This window comes from Nicotiana attenuata, unplaced genomic scaffold (assembly GCF_001879085.1).
Source record: "Nicotiana attenuata strain UT unplaced genomic scaffold, NIATTr2, whole genome shotgun sequence".
In the NCBI taxonomy this organism is placed as follows: Eukaryota; Viridiplantae; Streptophyta; class Magnoliopsida; order Solanales; family Solanaceae; genus Nicotiana; species Nicotiana attenuata.
In genome coordinates, this window is record NW_017670264.1 from 116,313 (window position 1) to 135,115 (window position 18,803).

Sequence of the window (18,803 nt, forward strand, 5' to 3'; positions counted from 1 at the left end):
AACAAGACTACTTTCAGCTTAATGTCCAGAGCAAGACAACTCAAGCAATTACATGCATAGTGCATCATGTGACTGGGCAAAGAACATTTTTCATTTCTGTGGTATATGTTTTTAACCATAGGGAGGAAAGGAAAGAGCTCTGGAACTACATTAATGCTACATGTCAAGGGTATCAAGAACCTTAGATCATCATGGGTGACTTTAATACAGTGTTGAAAATGGATGATAGAGTAGGAGGTCTTCCTATTACTGTAGGGGAAATCAGAGATTTTCATGAGTGTGTAGAAACATGTAGTTTAATTGAAATGCCACAGCATGGGAACAAATACTCATGAAATGACAGAAGTGGAGATCAAATAAATTTTTCAAAGACTGATTGGGTGTTTATCAACAAGGATTGGCTGGACAGAATACCTACATATAATGTTACTTTCTTGCTCGAAGCAGTAAGTGATCACTGCCCAATTAGTGTTCACCTAGTCAGTGCTCCATTGACAAGAAAAAGACCTTTTAAGTTTTGTAATACATGGTCACAACATCCTCACTTCCTGGAGATAGTAAAGGAAGGATGGCACAAACAGATTGAAGAACGTGTTATGTTGCAAGTAGTGAAGAAACTGAAGTTACTGAAAAGGAAATTAAAAGTATTGAAGCAAGGAGATATCAGAACTATGTGGATGAAGTCAATGACTTGAGGGAAGAACTACAACAGATACAAATAGCAGTACAGATGCAACCAGCAGACACCACACTGATGCAATTAGAGAAAGAAACATATCAGAAATTTAGGCAAAAATCATACATGGCAGAAGTACTATTGCAGCAAAGGAGCAAAGCTGCATGGGTGAAGCTAGGTGATGACAACACTAGCTATTTCTATTCAGTAATCAAGCACATAAGACTTTAACAAGTGATATTTTATACTTTAATACCACACAAGAGGGGGGAGGGGTGATTTGTGTGGTGTTCAATTTTTCGCTTAAACTGATTTTGGAAGGACCTGGTTCTTCTATGTGTTCCTTATACTACTGTTGCAGAATAATAAATGCAGAAAGTAAAGAACACAAGTGTTATTACGTGGAAAAGACTCGGCTCAAAAGGTGAAAAAACCACGAGCTACTACTCAGTAAGATTTTCCCCAACACTTCACTAAATCACTGAGCTAAAACAGCATTTACAAAACTCTTTGTAAACCCAAGGATTACCTCTAACCCCGTTGTAGCACACAGCCTCTAACTGTCGCGACAACTTCAAGTTAACTATAACTTGAATACTCTGAGTACCTATTACAATTGCCTCTAGATAAAGCTGAAAGGTACAACATGAAAATACCTACTACAATTGAACTAGAATAAAAGACATACACTTGGAACTGGTTCTTCTATCTGGTTCACGTAGCTTCAGATTTGCACACTTGAATAACACACGAACTGCTTGCAAAATTGCCTTGCTATTTTGCTCTCAATTCACGTTTAACTTCTGCGTTTGTGCAACACTGTAAAGTGAGAACATCCTGCAATTTATAGAGTTAGTAGGTGAAGAAATAACTAGAGTTCTAATGCTACTCTTCCTTGGTGGAGGAGTTCTAGTTGATTTCAACTTCTAACTCCTTCCCTATCTTGGATACTGTTCTATTTGATTAAGGAGTCCTTCTCCTTATCAATTATGTAACCTTTTCGATCAGGAGATATTAAATACACCAAGTTAAGCTTATCTCTTTCATGTGAATCCCACATGCTCGAATTTGCCCGTTTCTATGCACATAAGGGATGGACCTGGTTCATGCCTGAGTTCCTTTGTCAGTCTTTAAAACTAACCTTTACTTGGGCCAACAAATTCCCTATTTTTCATGATGACAAACTCTATGATTTTCATAAGCTTAGGACTTGTTTCAACTCAGCTCAACATCAACACATTGTTAGAAACATTTTTCCTTTTTATCACTTATCATCGAGGACCAGGTACATTAGGCTATAAATATCACTGTTCAGAGTATAAAGCACAACTTCTTTTCCCCCTTTTGGAATCATCGAAAAGTTGCATAAAAATGTGAGATAACCAGATTTTAAAGCTTACTCATGGCCATTGGGGCTACTTCAAATGCAAACATGGATTAATCATCACAGATAAAGCTAAAAATTTCAACCGTCAAAGAAATATAAACAAACAGTTAGAGCAAAAACAGTGAATTTCATTGATGATTGATAAGATTCTGCTACAAAGCATAAGAAGAAATAAAAATACTGAAAACGTGAGCAAAAGATACAAAAAGTCCCGAATTGGGTCACTGGTTGATCTACACTAGGCTAGGATTTAAGGCTTGGAAGAGGTAGGGGCTGGGTTATTTGCTTGGAGAAGTTTCAGCATATCTTGAAGAATTCCATCATTCTTTTCCTTTTCCCTTGCAAGTTCAGTTCTGAGAACATCTCTCTCAGATTCTACCTCAACCAATCGTGTCTTCAGCCTTGCTATCTCAGCATCCTTTGCCTCACTCTCCTATACCAAGTCTCTGACTTTGCTATTGATTGGTGTCTTTTTAGATGAACCAGGTTCATTAGGATTGGCATTGACTTCATAATCGCAAGCAAGCAGAGTATTAACCCCAAAATGATCCTTGCTTGTACTAATCTCCCACTTCTTCATAGGTACCTTAACATGTGCAAGTACAGTTGTGAGAATGAAGCCATAGGGAATGGAATGAGTTTTGGTGCCATTGATAACCTATGAGTAGGTCCGTGAGGGTTTTTTGTTCAGATGGAACAGGTTCATCTATATTTTTCCAAGTTGAACCAACCCCCAGCAGCTTCGCCAGACCCATTTTCCCCTGTTTTGCTCACACTCTCTTCTATTTCAGTAAATTCCTCTCCCCAAACAACCCTTGCCCCAGTTTCTTTTGTTAGACCAACAGGAGTGGGTGAAGAATCAGCCACTCTTGTACCCTTTCCCCTCACAGTACTCCTAGCACCCTTGCTCTCTTTTGATTTTCCCTTTTTATTTTTACCACCAACTTCTCCAGATTCTGTAGTCTCAACACCTGCTATAGATCCTACCAGTACAAATCTATTCTCCAAATTTGTAGCAACTTCAGAAATTGTCTCAGGAGTAACTTTAGAATCAGAAGATACATGTTCAGTTTTGGAATACCTACTCTCTTCCCCTTAGTAGCAGACTTAAATAAATCTTCAGATTTCTAGGATTCTACTTCCCTACCTGCTTTCAATTGCTTGTTTATTTTCTTGATTTGCTCTCCTTCAACGACAATCTTACGAGCCATCATCTTTACTCTACTTTTCTTAGAGATTGGTGTGGTTGAAGCAGTGGTAGAAGGTGTGGAAGTGGTTTCCTCTGGTAGTGATGAAGGATTTTTAGAGGTGTTTGACATATCTAGGCTAGGGTATGGAAGAGAAGAGAATTAGATTGTGTTTGGAAGATGAAAGAAGAATGAGAGTTTTTGACGGCTTGAGAGAGATTAAGTAAGGAATACACTAAAGCTGATCAATATACAGAGGAATAATTGATGGGGGTAACTACAGCTTTTCAGATGCTTAGAAGTTTAATCAAACTGAAATTCAATTTTGAAGAGACGTTGGAGTGTTTCCTTGGAATCTAGGTACTTCCATTCGGTTGGGACTCTTTTGAACGGGACTGGTTCACTTGTAACGGATAAATCCAAAAGGAGTTTGGAATTAGGTAGGACTCTGCTCATGATCCAAATATAATTATTTCAATTTATGCAGAGTGCAGAAAACATACCTATTTATCTTGATCAACCAGGTTCTTCACTGAAAATTCTCTTGTGTAAGTCTAAATTTGCCAAAATAGAGAAAATATCATTAGAGATTAATGAGTCATTTTAGCACATGACACAGGAGTATACTGTTGAAAGTATGAGACTGAGCAAGATTTAATCTAATTATATACAAAATTTACAGACTTTCTAAATAATAATTGTTTTTTTTCAAATATAATAATTTTTTTTCATTTTTCCATTTAACTTTGAACTGGTCCTTTTAGGTGATCTTAATCATCCCTAATTCCAACCTGTTCCTCTCAAAGTGATCTCTACTTAAGGCTTTTGTTTCTGAAGACCCATTTTGTGCCAATTACTGATATGTCCTTGGGTCTTGGTACTGGATGCCAAACTCGACTCCTTTCGAATTGGTTGAGTTCATCTTGCATTACATTTACCCAATATGCATCCTGTAAAGTCTCAACAACATTTTTAGGTTGAATAAGAGATAAGAAAGCATCAAAAGCACAAAGATTCTTTAATAAAGATCTGGTTTTGATTCCAGAGGTTGGGTCAATGATTATATTCTCAATGGGATGAGAACTTTGATACTTGTAAGATTACACAACCAACTGGTTTCCCTTTAATGTTCTTTCAATGCTTTATTGCTGTGGAACAGGTTCATGGGTAGGTTCCATCGAGGTTTGAGATTCAGTTCCTCTTTATTCAATTCCCCCTATCAGGTTGCCCTGAGTAGAAGAACCTGTTCCATCACCTGTTCCTTCTTCTGGTGCAGCTTCAGTCTGGGCTGTGATTTCATTTAAACTTCTTACCGGCCCAATTGCTTCATCTTCATGTTCCTGTCTCTCAGAAAGAATGTTAGTTTAATCAAAAACCACATGTACACTTTCTTTTACACACATAGTTCTTTTGTTATTGTAACGACCCGACCGGTCGTTTTGAGCTTTTGCACTTTGATCGCCAGTTCTCGGGCATGACTTGCCCCGTGTTATGTATTGTGACTAATGTAGATCGTTGGTTTTGGTTTTTAGGAAAATTTGGAATGAATTTGAAAGAACAGTTTTGGTTGAAAGCTTTGAATTTGAAGGTTTGACCAAGAGTTGACTTATTTGTATATGAGCTCGGATCGGAGTTTTTATGATTTGGTTAGCTTCGTCAGGTGATTTGTGACTTAGGAGTGTGATCGGAAGTGATTTTGGAGGTCCGGTGTAGAATTAGGCTTGAATTGGCGAAGTTAGTATTTTGGCGATTTCCGGTTGATAGGTGAGATTTTGATCCGAGGGTCGGAATGGAATTCCGAGAATTGCTGTAGCTTCGTTAGGTGATTTGGGATGTGTGTGCAAAATTTTAGATCATTCGGAGGTGTTTTGGTTGGGTTTTTTATCAAATGCGTGTTTCAGAAGTTTTAGAAGAACTTAGGCTTGAATCCGATGTAATTTGGTGGTTTTGGTGTTGTTTGAGGTGTTTTGATGAATGGAACGAGTTTGAATGATGTTATAGGAGGTGTTGGTGCTTTTGGTTGAGGTCCCGGGGGCCTCGGGGTGATTTCGGATGGCTAACGGGAAGTTTGGAGTTGAAAAATGTTGCAGAAATTGATCATCAGCTGTTGCAGAAGAATTAATCTTCGCGTGAGGTCCCTCGCGATGGCGTAGAAGGAATTTGGGTTGGCTTGAGTTTGTGCTTCGCGTTCGCTTCTGAGGGCTCACGTTTGCGGAAGGTGAGCAGCTTGTGCTTCGCGTTCGCAGGTGAATGTTCGCGATCGCATATAAGGCTTTGGGTCCAGGAGTAGTTGTGCTTCGCGTTCGCATGAGATTGTACGCGTTCGCGTAGGTTTAAGAGTCAGAGCATCGCGTTCGTGGGTAAGGTGTTGCGTTCGCGAAGGGTTATTTTTGGGTCAAGAAAAATTGTGCATCGCGAACGCGTGGGTTTGACCGCGTTCGCGAAGAAGGAATTCCAGTGCTGGACAGAAGGGTTTAATAAATATTTCATCCGCAAGCGGAGCCCTATTTTCACCATTTTTGAACATCCTTGAGAACTTTTGGACGGGAATTGAAGAGGATTTTGACTGGGATTAATCGGAGGTAAGCCCTATGAACTAAAAACACGATTTTATTGTGAAATTGACCTTGAAATCCATGGAAACTTAGCAAAAAGGGGAAGAACTAGGGCTTGAGTTTTAATATTTCAAATTGGGATTTGAGGGGTCATTTGGACTCCGATTTTGGTAATCTTTATATGTATAGACTCATGGCGAGATAAGGAGTCCGTTGATGTTAAATTTTCTGATTTTCGAGAAGTGGGCCCGGGGCTCGGGTTTTGCTAATTTCAAGATTTTAGCTATTTTTCGATCGTTTTCGATTGGGTATTGTTCCATTGGCATATTGTGACGTATTCGTTGTGGTTTTGGATAGATTCGACGCGCGTGGAGGCCGATTTGAGGGGCAAAGGCGTCGCGAGCTAGAGATTTCGCCGGTTCGAGGTGAGTAATGATTGTAAATGATATTTTGAGGGTTTGAAACCCCGTATTTGCACATTGTAGTGCTATATTGAGGTGACTTGCATGCCGGGTAGCGAGCGTGGGGTAGAGCACCATTGGGGATTGTGACTTGGTCCGTCCTGGTAGATGAATATACTGCGTATTTGACTGAAGTTCACTTATTATCATTTTAATTGAGCTGATTGCTATATTTGGGCTTCGTGCCAATTGATTGAATCCTTCAGGGATTGTTAATACTGGTTTCTTACCATGTTTACATATCATTGAACTCAGTCCTAGTATTTAATACTGTTTTGCAAACTCAGCCACCTTTTCTTAAACTTGAAACTTAATTAATATTTTTAATGAAGTTTGGGCTGAATATTTCTATATGATTGTGCCCGAGGGGCTTATGTGATTTTTGGACTGAGTATAGGATGGAGCTGCACGCCGCAGCAGTATGATATTGATATTGATATGAGGCCGGGGGCCTAGTTGATGCCACGAGATGGCTTATTATTACGCTTGGGCCGTAAGGGGCCCCTCCCGGAGTCTGCACACCCCCAGTGAGCGCCGTCGATGATAAACGGATCGGGCTGCACGCCGCAGCGGTATTTGGAGCGGGCTGCACGCCGCAGCGGTACTAGTACTGTTTTGTGTGTTTACTTTAGTTCATTTATCTGTCATTATCTGTTGTTTGTGTTACTTCTTGCAATATAGACCTGATACTCTGGCATTCCTTGATAACTGAGTGTTGTGCCCGCGGGGCGTAAATTATGTGCTTATCTGCACTATTTGAATTGCATTCGTTTGCATACTGTTGAAAATTCATTTCCAAAAGAGGTTTTAACTGAGCTAAGATATTTCTAAAGATTTCACAGCTTCACTGTTTTTCTCAAAAGGTTTTATACTACTTCTATATAGCATGATGACGTGACATACGTGATTTCTTACCGCTCAGTTGTTATTTACCTTTATTACTCACTGAGTTGGAGTACTCACTTTACTCCCTGCACCTCGTGTGTAGTTGCAGGTATTTATTCACCCGGTAGCGGGTCTTGGCTGTTTGGAGACAGAGCTGTAGTAGTTTAGCAAGGTGACTGCCACCGTTCGCAGCAATGTTTCTTTCTATGTTATTCATTATTCCTGTTCAGTGTATTTCTAGACTTGTAAATGTAATTACATTCTTATAGATGCTCGTGACTTGTGACACCCCGGTTTGGGCTGTGTGGGGTTGTAATTCCGATAATTAATTTTATTAAGTCACATTTTGGTTGTCATTCATGTTTAAATTATTTTGAAAAGACGAGTTGGGTTAGTTGGCTGGCCTCGTCTTCACGAGAGGCGCCATCACGACCAGTGCGGGGTTTGGGTCGTGACAAGTTGGTATCAGAGCCTAGGTTACTAGGTCTCACGAGTCATCAGCAGGTTTAGTAGAGTCTCGCGGATCGGTATGGAGACGTCTGTATTTATCCTCGAGAGGCTGCAGAACCTTTAGGAAAACTTCACATTCTTGAATTCTTATCGTGCGTCCTTGATTCAGCTTGAAAAGAAACTCTTGAAATTCCTTCCATGCGTCCGTATGCGCGCATGAGCGCTCAGTATCAGATGTGCCTTGGTGGCTTGTGATTCCCCAATTGCGGGGCGAGATATAATCTCTGTGAGTCTATGTTGGGCCAGTTTGGAGGACTTGAGTCCGGATCTTTGCCTATGGCTTGAGCACCGAGGTGCTGATTGTGTGAGCAAGTGTTTTGAACCTATATGATCGGTATTGTCCCTGTTAGTGGGAGTGACGGCTGGTTAGCTACGTGATGAGTATGTTAGTACTGCGAGATGCATCTATGTAACTTGGAAGTGATGAGGGAGGTCTGCTGGATGATAGATGAAATAATAAGTGCTTGATTTCCATTGCGACTGGAGGTGTAGCCCCGAGTTATGGGCGCGTGAGGAATCTTTTCGAGTCTCCTAGTTGGGAGTGAAGTAAATTTTATGTTGCGGTACGAGTTCGGACTTAGGAAGACTAAGTGACTGCGGACAGTTTATGACGGTGGAAGGTATACAGAAATGTTATATTGAGGCAAAGCAGGTGGGTTATCTCCTGCGGAGCGATCTGAAGTGGTGTAATCCCTATGTGTATGTTAGAAGATCTCATGTGTAATTGAAAAGTACGTGTTGAAATTTGGAATTTCGGATCGCTTAAGAGTGTGGGCCCAACTGTTGCGAGAATGAATGCGAGAATTGCAGGAGAGTTACAGTACGGGATGATCTGTGTTTTCACAACTTATAAACGATTTGAGTTTAATCTCACTATGTTATTGTGGCATCAATAGAGCAAAAGTGCTATGAGTTATTGAGTGTATCTTGGTCTATGGCTTCGAGCCAAGTGGGGGAGTCTGCTGTGAGCAGTTGATTGCACAGCTAGGTTCTATGTCGGTTCCAGCTTGAGGCATGCGAGTGAATTAGCTATGGCTCGAGTAAAGAAAAATTTTGGCAAAGGTTATATTATGCTGTATAGGGTATGAGAATCACAAAATGTCTAGAGTTGTTGTTGGTAAAGAATGCTTGGTGCATAGAGCAGGAAATTGCTTGGTTGTATTGGGATGAGGGTTTCATTCTGCAGTATCGAAGTGCCAATGAGGCACGGGCGGTTCTGTTTGTTGGGTCAGGTAAACGGCAGCTTGAATAAGAGGGAATGACTTGCGAGAATAGTTCTAATGTGTTCAAGAGCCTGTATACATCAATTGAGTGCTCCAGAGTTGCATGTGTGGTTAGAAACTGTGTTTTCATTGGAAGAGGTTCAGATTTGTGGTATTTCTATGTTAATTATGGGGTTCTATGTATTTGTATCAGGAAAGTAAGGGTAACGGATTCGGATTCACAGGAAGTTCTTCAGATTGAAGTATTCTGGAGCGTGATGTTTCTGGTAATATTGGAGAGAGTATTCAGCGGCTTATGGTTCCTACACAGTGTGGTCTTGTGCTTGGGTCTCGTGTAGTGAGCCTGGGATTGAGAGATTGTGGTACTACAGCAAGAGGGAGCATCAAGTTGAAAATGAACCAGAAGGAAATTCAAATAGATGGAATGGTTTGATAGTAGACCGAATCGGTATGGTAAGGATATGATCAATTGTTTGTAGGTGTTCGAGGTAATGGGTTCTTACAGGTAGTTTGCAACAATGCTCATGGGCTTTGATGGCTTGCTTAGCTTGGTCTAGTTAGAAGGATTCAGTCCTGGCAGTTTAATTTGTGCAAACGGAATTGGGAAAGTTCTTGTTGATTTCTACCATGGCTGGAGCGGTGCATTTTCTACGAATATGAGAGGAATGGGATGTGTAGTGATTCTTCTTCTAGATGGGATCAATGGAAGTTCTTGGTTAGTTGAGTGCGTAGATGTCTGTGGCTTGGAAGGGAGATAAAAGTTTTCCTGTTATCCTTGGATGGTGTGGTATACGCGGTATGTTGTGGAGGATCGAGATTTGCGTGTATGAGGTTTCAGTTCAGTTCTGGAAGGAAGTTCATAACACTCTTAGGTAGCGGGTAGCCTCAGATGATTAAGGAAAATGGTACTGTTATTTGGAAGTGATTTGACGAGAGTATAGGTTTCAGAAAAAGGGTAATGTGATTAAGTTGATAGCACTTGGGTATTGCAGCACTTCTTGTCAGTTCGGCTGCTGATATTCGAGTTTGCTTGGCAGCACAGAAGAATCTTAGAGTATCTCTCGTGGAATGATTGAGTACTAGAGGTGAGTTATATATGCGAGTGGCGAAAATAGGATCAGATATGGTAATTAGTGTGTTTTATGGACTTGGAGATGGGAAGTTCTCATGTACAGGTTAGTTCGTGGTTGTGGATGACAAAATGTGGGTAAGTTAGTCAGATGTTAGTATGCGCTATGATTCAGTCATTGTGAACCTTCGAAGGATTATTTATCTATTGTGGGTAACTAGAGTTGATGTCTAGTCCATTGGGAGACCTATATGGATATGTGTCCGGCATCGAGACGGCTTGTTGACTTCGAGTTGCTGCTGGCGAGGGATGTGTTGATTCGGTTGTTAATGAGCTATTAGCAATTAGGGGGATCTATGAGTTATCTTTCAGTGTTGTGAGACGTTACGATCTGTTGGCTATAGGCACATATGGTGCAGTTCTATCGGAATTTCATAAGGGAAGTCGAGCGGGAAGAGTAATTGGGAGTTGCTCGGTGAATGGCGTATCGGATATGTTCTATCGGGTTTCCGTGATATGTGTTACTTGTTTCACCGTGGGTGTAATGATTTGTTTCGGTTCCCGGCATCAAATTGTGCGTGGCTGTCGATTTTGATAATATTGACTTGAGGTGTTTCATGTGTAACAGTGTTTGGATAGGATCGTGCATTGTAGCGAGGCTGCGTGGAAACATGACCTTTCGGGGTAGATTCATGTGTTCTATTTCTGCGGACGGGGTCTCAGCTTTGTATTATGATGGTACTGATGAGCTTGAGGTACAACTGTTTTGTTTGGGGTCATTTTCATGATTTGAGTATATTCAGACCGTTTCTTATTGGTGCGCGTATTTCAAGTTGTGGCTTAGGCCTGTGTTGATGTGTCATGTCACCAGAGAGGTGTGATGGATTCGAGGTGATCGTGGGGTAATTAATGAATACGAACGGATTTGATTTCAGCTTGTTGGAAGGATAATATCGAGATTCAGCTCGGAAATCTGCTGTGGTATTAGCCAAAAGGGAAGTGACTTCATGAATGGTTGACCTGAGAGATGGTTACGGTTTGTTGCATGTTTCATTTATTATTAGCAGTATATAGAAGTGTGGAATAAGACCTTAGTTGATAAGAGGTTTTCTACCGGTATTCGAGTGTTGGGTGCAGCTGCTGTGAATAGAAGTTATCGTTTCGAGTGTTTGAGTTATGTGGTATATCATATGATTGCACCTGAGGTGGCAGGTATGGGTTATTACAGCTGGTTCGGGCTTATTCTGAATAGAGATGTGAGGTTCTGATCTTGTGTATGATTTCGGAAAGTGAATGTGGTTCTATGGCTTGTGGGCTAGATTGGATGGTGAAATTTTAGTTACAATGTGTTATCGGACCTATACGAGATAGGGTGACGTGGGATCACCCCCGTGTTTACGCTTGGTAAGGTTATTCAGCTATTGGTTGGCTTCTAGGACAACTCTGGATACGTTCCAGGACGAACGTGTGTTTAAGTGGGGGAGGATGTAACGACCCGACCGGTCGTTTTGAGCTTTTGCACTTTGATCGCCAGTTCTCGGGCATGACTTGCCCCGTGTTATGTATTGTGACTAATGTAGATCGTTGGCTTTGGTTTTCAGGAAAATTTGGATTGAATTTGAAAGAACAGTTTTAGTTGAAAGCTTTGAATTTGAAGGTTTGACCAAGAGTTGACTTATTTGTATATGAGCTCGGATCGGAGTTTTTATGATTTGGTTAGCTTCGTCAGGTGATTTGTGACTTAGCAGTGTGATCGGAAGTGATTTTGGAGGTCCGGTGTAGAATTAGGCTTGAATTGGCGAAGTTAGTATTTTGGTGATTTCCGGTTGATAGGTGAGATTTTGATCCGAGGGTCGGAATGGAATTCCGAGAATTGCTGTAGCTTCGTTAGGCGATTTGGGATGTGTGTGCAAAATTTCAGACCATTCGGAGGTGTTTTGGTTGGGTTTTTGATCAAATGCGTGTTTCGGAAGTTTTAGAAGAGCTTAGTCTTGAATCCGATGTAATTTGGTGGTTTTGGTGTTGTTTGAGGTGTTTTGATGATTGGAACGAGTTTGAATAATGTTATAGGAGGTGTTGGTGCTTTTGGTTGAGGTCCCGGGGGCCTCGGGGTGATTTCGGATGGCTAACGGGAAGTTTGGAGTTGAAAAATGTTGCAGAAATTGATCATCAGCTGTTGCAGAAGAATTAGTCTTCGCGATCGCGTGAGGTCCCTCGCGATCGCGTAGAAGGAATTTGGGTTGGCCTGAGTTTGTGCTTCGCGTTCGCGTCTGAGGGCTCGCGTTCGCGGAAGGTGAGCAGCTTGTGCTTCGCGTTCGCAGGTGAATGTTCGCGATCGCGTATAAGGCTTTGGGTCCAGGAGTAGTTGTGCTTCGCGTTCGCATGAGATTGTACGCGTTCGCGTAGGTTTAAGAGTCAGAGCATCGCGTTCGCGGGTAAGGTGTTGCGTTCGCGAAGGGTTATTTTTGGGTCAAGAAAAATTGTGCATCGCGAACGCGTGGGTTTGACCGCGTTCGAGAAGAAGGAATTCAGTGCTGGACAGAAGGGTTTAATAAATATTTCATCCGCGAGCTAAGCCCTATTTTCACCATTTTTGAACATCCTTGAGAGCTTTTGGACGGGAATTGAAGAGGATTTCGACTGGGATTGATCGGAGGTAAGCCCTATGAACTACAAACACGATTTTATTGTGAAATTGACCTTGAAATCCATGGAAACTTAGCAAAAAAGGGAAGAACTAGGGCTTGAGTTTTAATATTTCAAATTGCGATTTGAGGGGCCATTTGGACTCCGATTTTGGTAATCTTTATATGTATAGACTCGTGGCGAGATAAGGAGTCCGTTGATGTTAAATTTTCTGATTTTTGAGAAGTGGGCCCGGGGCTCGGGTTTTGCTAATTTCGAGATTTTCGCTATTTTTCGATCGTTTTCGATTGGGTATTGTTCCATTGGCATATTGTGACGTATTCGTTGTGGTTTTGGATAGATTCGACGCGCGTGGAGGCCGATTTGAGGGGCAAAGGCATCGCGAGCTAGAGATTTCGCCGGTTCGAGGTGAGTAATGATTGTAAATGATATTTTGAGGGTTTGAAACCCCGTATTTGCACATCGTAGTGCTATATTGAGGTGACTTGCACGCCGGGTAGCGAGCGTGGGGTAGAGCACCGTTGGGGATTGTGACTTGGTCCGTCCCGGTAGATGAATATACTGCATATTTGACTGAAGTTCACTTATTATCATTTTAATTGAGCTGATTGCTATATTTGGGCTTCGTGCCAATTGATTGAATCCTTCAGGGATTGTTAATACTGGTTTCTTACCATGTTTACATATCATTGAACTCAGTCCTAGTATTTAATACTGTTTTGCAAACTCAGCCACCTTTTCTTAAACTTGAAACTTAATTAATATTTTTAATGAAGTTTGGGCTGAATATTTCTATATGATTGTGCCCGAGGGGCTTATGTGATTTTTGGACTGAGTATAGGATCGGGCTGCATGCCGCAGCAGTATGATATTGATATTGATATGAGGCCGGGGGCCTAGTTGATGCCACGAGATGGCTTATTATTACGCTTGGGCCGTAAGGGGCCCCTCCAGGAGTCTGCACACCCCCAGTGAGCGCCGTCGACGATAAACGGATCGGGCTGCACGCCGCAGCGGTATTTGGAGCGGGCTGCACGCCGCAGCAGTACTAGTACTGTTTTGTGTGTTTACTTTACTTCATTTATCTGTCATTATCTGTTGTTTGTGTTACTTCTAACAATATAGACCTGATACTCTGGCATTCCTTGATATCTGAGTGTTGTGCCCGCGGGGCGTAAATTCTGTGCTTATCTGCACTATTTGAATTGCATTCGTTTGCATACTGTTGAAAATTCATTTCCAAAAGAGGTTTTAACTGAGCTAAGATATTTCTAAAGATTTCACAGCTTCACTGTTTTTCTCAAAAGGTTTTACACTACTTCTATATAGCATGATAACGTGACATACGTGATTTCTTACTGCTCAGTTGTTATTTACCTTTATTACTCACTGAGTTGGAGTACTCACTTTACTCCCCGCTCAGTGAGTTCATTTTCTGAAAGTGTGGACAGATCTACAATGTAAATATTTTTTACTCTTTTTCCCTGCAAAACAATCTTGTCAGTTGTAAGATTTATCATAAAACATTTTGGTAGAGGTGAATGCTACCAAGTTACCTCTATCACACTATTGTGATACACTGTTTAGGCTGTATTTTAGGCCATCTTTCAAGTAGACATTCTCAATAGAGTGAGAAACAGTCTTACCTACCTTTCTAACCCCAATGATCTCACCTTTCTTCCCATTTCCAAAGGAGACATTACCTCCTTTGAGGTCCTCAAGTGAAGGGATCTAGTTCTTGCTACCTGTCATATGCTTTGAGCGGCCACTATCCATGTACCATATTTGGCTGCTCCCCTTCACTTGGACCCGTAAAAGGAGATCAGGGGTTAGTCTTTGGAACCCAAACTAGTTTGGGTCCCTTTCTATAGGCACAAGGGTGAATCAAATTCTTTTTGGCCCATCCTGGTAGCCTATTTTTCCCTTGAACAAATATTTTATTCGTCTGACTAGCCTTTTCTTTTGCATTACATTCACTTTTATAGTGACCAGTCTTACCACAGTGTGTGCAGATTCTATTCTCAGGAAGTGTGAGGTACTTGCTTTTGGGATCCCACTTAGGTGCAGGGGTCTCGTAGCCAAGTCCTCTCTTATTGCTACTATGGTGTTCATGTAGCCATGAAAGTGCATCGGAGGACCTATTCCATTTACAGGTTCTGTCTAGCTCGTGCTTAACCTTGCTTAGATCTTCCTTTAGGACTCTTATCTGCTCATCTCTTTTGTACAACTCATCTTTTATTTTTCCTAGATTTTCTTCTAAAGTGAGATGTGTGTGATCAACTTTCTTTTTACCTGTTCCTAATTTCAGTTTTAAATTTTCAGATCTAATCTCTAGCACAGTGGTGTAAAGTTCAAGAACCGGGTTCTTTAACTCATCATTTTTACTATCACTTTCACTAGCCCTAAGTTCCAAATTTTTGCATTTAGCTTTCAAAATCATACACTCCTTAGACAGCTGTTCCTTTTTATTGTTTAGATCCTCAGATTCATCAATGAAATCCAGGAGTAACTCAGGTAGCCTTTCTTTAGACAAAAATTTAATCTTGTCTTTGAGATGAATTATACTTACCTCAGATTCCTCATCGGATTCTCCAATTGCCATAAGTGCTTGTTCATCTCCATCTTCATCCTCTGAGTCCTCATCTGAGCTTTCTCCCCAGGAAGCAACCATAGCCTTTGTTGATCCTTTGTTCTTCTTGGGTTGAACCTGTTCCTTCTTCTTGTTCCTTCGTTCAGCTCTTTCCTTCTTCCATTCAATTTCCCATTGAGGGTAGTTTTTGATGTGGTGATCAGTATTCCCACACTTGTAACACCCCTCAATGGTTTTTTTTTCAGGAACCCTTGGTTTGCTGTAGCTTCCACTTCTTGAAGGACCCTTTCCTCATTAGGTACTTCTTGAAGTCCTTTGTGATCATGGTCATTTCATCCTCCTCTAGATCATCACCTTCAGTGATTCTGAGTGCCAGGCTCCTTTCCTTCTTGGGTGCATCCATCTTCATAGTTTGCCTTCTCAGTTCATAGGCAGTGAGATTTCCAAGTAGCTCATCCAACTTAAGAGTGGAAATGTTCTTTGATTCCTGAATAGCAGCGATTTTGCTTTCCCAAAAGACTGGCAGAACCCTTGTCAAAATCTTCTCAACTTTGTCTTCTTCAAGAATAACCCTTCCAAGAGACTTAAGTTCATTTGTCAGTGTGGTGAACCTTGTATACATCTCCTGGATGGTTTCCCCTTCCTTCATGGTGAAATTCTCATATTGAGAATACAACAGTGTTCCTCTAGACCTCTTCACTTGAGGTGTTCCTTCATGAGCCACTTGCAAAGTGTCCCAGATTTCCTTAGCACTGGTACAACACTTTGAATTCTACTGTACTCGTCTGGACCAAGTCCACACACAAGCCATTTCTTGGCCTTAGCATTCTTTTCCCATTTCCTCAAGTCCTCAGCATTGCAGTCAGCTCTTGTTTTTGGCACATCTACTCCTTCAGCATTCTTCTTCATGGTAGCCAGAGGACCATCAGTGACAATGTCCCATAGCTGATAGTCTTCTCCGATGATGTGATCTCTCATCCTATTTTTCCACCAAGAGTAGTACTGGCCATTAAAGAGTGGAGGCCTAGCAGTGGATTGCCCTTCCTAGTTTCCAGGTGGTGCACTCATCTTGATCTTTTCCTAAGGTGTTAGCCTCTTCAAGGATAACCTGCTCTGATAACAATTGATGTTTTATACTTCAATACCACACAAGAGGAGGGTGATTTGTGTGGTATCCAATTTTTTGCTTAAATTGATTATGGAAGGACCTGGTTCTTCTATGTGTTTCTTATACTACTGTTGAGGAATAATAAATGCAGAAAGTAAAGAACACAAGTGTTTTTACGTGGAAAACACCCGCCTCAAAAGGTGAAAAAACAACGACCTACTACTCAATAGGATTTTCCCCAACACTTCACTAAATCACTGAGCCAAAACAACATTTACAAAACTCTTTGTAAACCTAATGATTACCTCTAATCCTGTTGTAGCACACAGCCTCTAACTGTTGCGACGACTTCAAGTTAACTCTAACTTGAATACTCTAAGTACCTATTACAATAGCCTCTAGATAAAGCTGAAAGGTACAATATGAAAACACCTACTACAATTAAACTAGAATAAAAGACATACACTTGGAACTGGTTCTTCTATCTGGTTCACGTAGCTTCAGATTTGCACACTTGAATCACACACGAACTGCTTGCAAAATTGCCTTGCTATTTTGCTCTCAATTCACGTTTAACTTCTGCGTTTGTACAACATTGTAAAGTGAGAACATCCTGCAATTTATAGAGTTAGTAGATGAAGAAATAACTAGAGTTCTAATGCTACTCTTCCTTGGTGGAAGAGTTCTAGTTGATTTTAACTTCTAACTCCTTCCCTATCTTGGATAGTGTTCTCTTTGATTAAGGAGTCCTTCTCCTTATCAATTATGCAACCTTTTCGATCATGAGATATTAAATACACCAAGTTAAGCTTATCTCTTTCACGTGCATCCCACATGCTCGAATCTGCCTGTTTCTATGCACACAAGGGATGGACCTGGTTCATACCTGAGTTCCTTTGTCAGTCTTCAAAACTAACCTTTACTTGGGCCAACAACAGGAAATCACATAGCTAAGGGACAAACATGGTGAATTTCAACATGAATCCACATCAATTGCCAACATACTTGTAGAGTTTTATCAAGAGTTGCTGGGACAGCAAGGCCATAACAGAATAAGAGCATTTAGAAGTTTTTTACTTAATGGAACAGTACTAACAATAGAACAGCAACTACAGCTGGTTCAACCATTTAATAAGAAGGATGTCAGAAACTCTATGTTCAACATTATAAGAACAAAAACCCAGGTCCAGATGGATATGGGAGTGAGTTCTTCAGAGCAGCCTGGAAGATCATAGGGACAGACATCACTGAAGCTATTTTGAATTTTTTTGAGAATGGAAAACTACTAACTCAGTTGAATGCTACAATGATCTCTCTAATTCCTAATATTGAAGTACCACAGGATACAGGACAGTTCAGATCAATCTCTTGTTGCAATGTGATATATAAGTGCATCTCCAAGATGATTTGTAAAAGGTTGAGCATGGTCATTAAAACTATTGTGGCTGAAAACCAGGCTGCATTTGTGGAGGGAAGATCTTTGGTGCACAATGTGTTGATATGAAATGACTTACTTAGTCATTACAACAGGAAAACAACACCTAGGTGCCTTACGAAGATAGATCTAAGGAAGGCATATGATATGGTAAGATGAGAGTTTATAGAAGAGGCTTTGACTGGCTTTGGATTTCCTGCTGTATTTATCCAGCTGGTAATGACTTGTATCTCTACCACAAGATTTTTTGTCAAGGTGAATGGAGTAGGGTATGGGTATTTTGAGGGAAAAAGAGGTCTATGGCGAGGGGATCCCATGTCCCCTTTCTTATTTGTGTTGGTCATGGAGTATCTAACAAGAATACTAAAGAGGAAGAGTAACCTACCAGATTTCAAGTTTTATCCTATGTGCAAAAAGACCAAATTGACTCATCTATTATTTGTTGATGACTTAATGATTTTCTGTAAAGGAGACATTAAGCTAGTGAGTAGAGTAAGGGAAGCACTTCAACATTTTAGTGAGGTAACTGGACTGGAAAGAAATCTGGATAAGTCTAATCTGTTTGTGGCAGGTGTAGATGAGGAACTGAAGAAGCAACTACTTGATATAACAGGGTTCTCCTGGGATCTTTGCCAATAAGATACTTGGGGTTGCCACTGTCCTCAAAGAAGTGGAGCAAAATGGAGTACCACCAACTGGTTGAAAAGATCACAAGCAGGATAAAAACTGACTACTCAAGAACCTTATCTTATGCAGGGAGATTATAGATAATTACTGCAGTATTGTTCTCCTTATACAACTTTTGGGGAGAAATTTTCATACCTCCACAGAGTGTTCTAAAGGAAGTTGATAAACAATGCAAAGACTACCTATGGGGGAGTAAGGAGGATCGGATGAAGATTGCCTTAGTCTCTTAGGATAGAGTTTGTGTCCGTAAGAAGTATAGAGGGTTGAATATCAAGAATTGTGCTAAGTGGGATGTGGCTTCAGTGGGCAAAACTGATATGGTAACTGGCCATGAAAAAAGACACTTTATGGATTAGATGGGTCCATAGATTATATTTGAAAGAT

The 18,803-nt window shown here is 40.9% G+C and overlaps 1 protein-coding gene across 1 annotated transcript; it reads left to right on the forward strand.

The window, feature by feature from the left end:
• The first annotated feature begins 730 nt into the window (after positions 1 to 730).
• Positions 731 to 18,371, forward strand: LOC109236902. Its single transcript, XM_019403142.1, has 3 exons — positions 731 to 854; positions 17,482 to 17,780; positions 17,946 to 18,371. Exons 1-3 carry the CDS (start codon positions 731 to 733, stop codon positions 18,369 to 18,371), a joined length of 849 nt encoding a protein of 282 aa, XP_019258687.1.
• The last annotated feature ends 432 nt before the right edge of the window (positions 18,372 to 18,803 follow it).